This window comes from Arachis ipaensis, chromosome B07, assembly GCF_000816755.2.
Source record: "Arachis ipaensis cultivar K30076 chromosome B07, Araip1.1, whole genome shotgun sequence".
Classification (NCBI taxonomy): Eukaryota; Viridiplantae; Streptophyta; class Magnoliopsida; order Fabales; family Fabaceae; genus Arachis; species Arachis ipaensis.
The window spans coordinates 8,495,886-8,500,671 of NC_029791.2; the positions used below are offsets into that span (position 1 = coordinate 8,495,886).

General features: G+C 30.1%; 1 protein-coding gene across 1 annotated transcript; it reads right to left on the reverse strand.

Annotated features, from left to right (window-relative positions):
• LOC107609638 (putative sodium-coupled neutral amino acid transporter 10) lies at nt 387–3,523 on the reverse strand (the record flags this gene model as incomplete). Its single annotated transcript, XM_021107248.1, is given in 6 exon segments — nt 387–600; nt 960–1,146; nt 1,187–1,483; nt 1,611–1,811; nt 1,912–2,064; nt 3,179–3,523. Coding segments are annotated over 6 exon segments (1,292 nt in total), but the record flags the coding sequence as incomplete, so codon positions are not given.

The window sequence follows — 4,786 nt, forward strand, 5'->3', positions numbered from 1 at the left end:
TTATTACATTCAAAATAAAAAATTTATTCAGTATAAGATAAACTAAAAAAAAAACAGCAAAAAATAAAGACAACATATGAGACCTAAAATAATTATTAAAACTTTTAGTCATACAATGAACTTACAAATGCAAATAATTTTATAAAAAAATTGGAAAAATATTGATCACCGTATATAAGAAAAACACTCAAATGACCAAAGGGAGAAAATAAGGGAAATAGATCTTCTCAATTGTTAAAAAAAATTGAGGGAGTAAAGTGTAATCTCAAATCTTTTATTGCTCACTTTCTCATATTTTTTCTTAGTCTCACTTATAAAATTAATAATAAAAAATCACACTTTATTCCCTCAATTATTAAAAAAAAATTAAAAAGATCCATTCCCAAAAATAAGAAGTTATATACATGTTGATTGCCTCTTAGATCCATAATATGAGAGAGAGAAAAAAGGAACTAAAAGAAAAAAGACACAGTTCATTAATGTCAAGATGGTCAACCATACAAGTTGGTCCATATAGCAATTCCACTGGTCCCTACAGCCAAAACTATCACTACTATTGCCATCACTTGATCTTTTGTCTTTGATATGCCATGCGTATCCCTGTTTCATCAAAATTAGGAGAGAAAAATTCATATATATCATATAATTAGCATAAACATTAGTATATATTAGAAGAAAAACTCTTAGGAGCTAGTAATTTTTAGTATTTTTGACCAGCACAAACACTAAATTATTAATTTTTGACCAGCACAAATACATTTTATTAATTTATGTATGCAGATTTTGAAAAATGTGAGTGCAAACTATATTGATTTATGTGTAAAAAATTCTAGTAAATATAAGTGTAAAGTGTAAACTATATGCTTCTTGTGTGCAAAACCCATGTAAATATGAGTGCAAATTATTATTGGCAATATTTACTGGCCATGTAACATTGTTCATATTAGAAAATGACATACCTTAGAATGATTGAGGCAGGGAAAATGAAAGAGAGGCAAACAATGGTAGTAGAGCCCAAGAACTGAAAGAAATACCAAATGTTTGGAATTGCCACTGCCACCAAATATGTGAATGCTAGCAATCCAAGAGTTAATGACACAAATCTTGGTGTGTCTAATGCAAGAGGAGGCCTATTATTATTATTATTATTATTATTATTATTATTATTATTATTATTATTATTATTGATTTGAGAATGCAATAAGTTCATCAATGTTGGCCCTCAAGGAATAATTCATGATGGGGAATACAAGGGCAAGGTGGAGTGCATAGCTTAACCTAACTATGTCATTGAGCAATCTACCACCACTTGTGTTGGAGTTTTGGTCAAAGTTGACCAACATATCTGCCATGATTGAGTCTCCAAACAATAGGTAACCAAAGAAGCCAATTGCAAAGTATATGCCTACACATATCATCAATGATATCCTCACTGCCAAATTCATGTCCCCTGGTTTTCCTAGCTCTGCTCTAATTGGATGAACTGCACCACCAAATATCATACAATTGTATATATTCAATATTCTTAAACTTGATGATTTAATTTCTTGGAGAAAAAAAGTAAAAAAAAAAATGGATGATTTAATGATGAAATTAAAGTAGTTACTAACCATTGACATGAAATCCAAAACCAGTGACAAAGATAGGGACAGTGGTGAAAAGATCAAGGACAGTGACTTGAGAGAAATCAGGAAGTAACCTCAGTGGCTGAGTTTTGCCGCACCACAATGCATAAAAAGCCATGGAAGAGCATATTGCAACAAACACCAATGCTAGTAGGATTGATATTGCTGAACTATACCTCAATGAATCTTTTTCCACATCAACACAAAACATCATCATATGCTTAATTAGTTAATCAACCAAACTTGTTTCATTTTTCAATTTGAATAAGAATTAAAAATGACTTACCAACACGGCGTAACATAACAAGTGGGAGCATTATGAAAAGAGCAACTAGAAGAAGAGCAAAAGCGCGCGAGGTCCACCAGTGGATCCCAAACCATTCTTGAAGGATGCCCAAATGTGTGCTGCCTTTCGATTCATTTCCACATAGCACGTCTCCTACAAAACCATGCCCACTCAACTCAATCTTTTATTTATTGAGGCTTATGATTTTGTTTAGTATAGAAAAGAAATTACTCAATCTATCTATCAAAACACATTCAGAAGGAAGAAGGATTTACATCGTATGTTTCAATAGTAATGTTAGAGAGACAAAAAAATAGTCAAAATTTATCTTAGTTAGCATTCCTTAATTTTAACAACAATTAATGAATGTTAAATAAGGCAAGTTTTAGCTGTTTTTGACTAATTTTTTTTGTTATCAAACATTTTCCGAATGTTTCAATGCCTTATCCAATTGTAGGATTCTACATTTCACCCCTAATGGACTCAAGGCAAAACTTTGTTAGGACATCGATTTTCTAATACTATCTATAAAGTCCTATATCAACTAGAGAAGAAAATGCAGCATGTCTTATAAAAATGTAGATACTCTTTTTTGAGTGTGTTTTAATAAGTTAAGTGGTTTCTGTTCATCTTTGGCTAATTATTTTTTGTTACCAAACATTTCCGTAAAGCGTCAAAATGGATAATATCTTTAAACCGGTGAACTAGACTATTACACATGCATACACAGTTCTACCAATTTTTTCTATTGTATATTTACTTCAGTAACTGTTTTAATACTTTTGTCCTATGATTATTACTAAATATAGTGTAAGAGTGAACTAAATATAAATGCATATTTGTACAGCAGCTGAAATTTTGATTACATAGTACTCTTGAGTCTGAACTATAACAAGATTGGCCCATAACAAGTTTGGCCCCACATACAATCTACCAAAAACTTAGTAATGCAACATTCATAGTTTCATACCATACCGCAATTAATACCATCTATCAATCTCTGATATGTATTAATTGCAGCTTAATCTCACCAAACCATTAGGCCAACCAAGTAATTAATTTTTATAGACTTATCATAAAAATCTATTCCAGCTTTTCCTTATCCGTTATCCCAAATTTGCTTAAAATAGGAAATAAAAAATAAAAAAGAGACAAAATTGGAAAAATCCACATTTAGCCTATAGAAAAAAGGAACAAGAGGAGAAAATTGAATAGAAATTGTTGATGAATGATGATTAATTAAGAAAGAAAGTAAAGAAGAACTGACCGAGAATAATGAAGTAAATGATAAGAACACCAAGGTTTGTTGTGATGACACAAATCTTGACGGCAAGGGAGCCCAATGAGCCAAATGATTCACCAACCATGGAAGCATATGTAAGAGATTTTCCATGTGCGGTGTACCTTAACATAAACTCCACGGTGACATCGGTTACCAACGCCACAAAAACAATAAGAATGAAGCCAGGGAGTATGCCCAGAACCTTGATGGTTGCCGGAATCGACATGATTCCAGCACCGATCATGGTGGTTGAGATGTTGAAGACTGCCCCGGAAATGGACCCATGTTGTTGAGAATCTTCCTGGGAGTCGTCGAGGAGAGGGACATTAACTTTAAGACATTTAGTTTAAAAGGTTAATAATTAAAATAATCTCAAAAAATATATCAATTTAATATTTATAAGATTAGACGTATTCATAAGATTAAACATGTCAAATTTATTCTTAACTCATCATTGTATAGTTGACGTTAAATCATGATTTTGACATTAAACATGATTTTAATCGAGTTGGTTAGATGATCACTATATCGATTTAGTTCACACAAAAATTAGTTAGTAATGAGCTGCTCAAAAAATTAAAAAAAAAAATCGATTAAAAAATAAATTAATCAATCAAATTCATGTAGTTTTAACGGTTAATCAATTTAAAATAATAAAATATATATATAAAAATGAAAAATATTATTTGTACATCAAAATCAGCTATTAAAATCAGTCACTAATATATTTATGTATAAATACATATGTGGTTTAATTTATTTTCAATATGTATTTATATTCCAGCATATATTTTATACTGGTGGCTGACTTTAGTGACTGATTTTAATGTACATGTAACATAATCCTATAAAAATATTTTTATGAAAAAATATATATTTTAGAAAGAGTTTTAAGTATATCGAAAATATCGGTGTTCCAGTTATTTTAACCGTTGATCTGAATTATAAAAAATATATATAATATATATTAATTAAAATCAATTGTTAAAATAATTGGAACATCGATATTCCTGGTACACTTAAAATTTTTCCTATATTTTATATATAACTATTAATTTTTCATGTTCAATTCAATTTCGATTAAACTTCAATTGAATTTTTAAATTTTTAAACCTCTACTTTTTCGATTTACTAACCGATTCGATTTTCAGAATTTTGTATTAAACTCATTTTGACCAGAGTATTGCTCTTGCTTGTTGTGTAACTAACAAGTAGATCCTCCATAGTACAAAGTACAAACACAAATATAAGTTGAAGTCCTTGATACATAAATTTGTGGATCAGCAAACAAAAGTTGTGAGAAATGGGAAGAAAGAGGAAGTAGAAACTAGCTAGCTGAAAGAAAGATAGTAGTAGTGCAACACCAACAGACATGACACACCGTCCATTGTTAGGCCAGCTTTGAATTCTTTGGCAGTATTTTAAGATCGAATCTGGTCATTCCTCATATCTTTGTCCATTCAAACTTAAATCTCCCATCAACCAAATCAGATCACGTTTTCCCATCTACTTGCTTAAAACGAGAAAAAAAATTGTACCTTTAAAATATTATTAAAAATTAAAATAATATTTTTTATTATTTAAAAAAATACT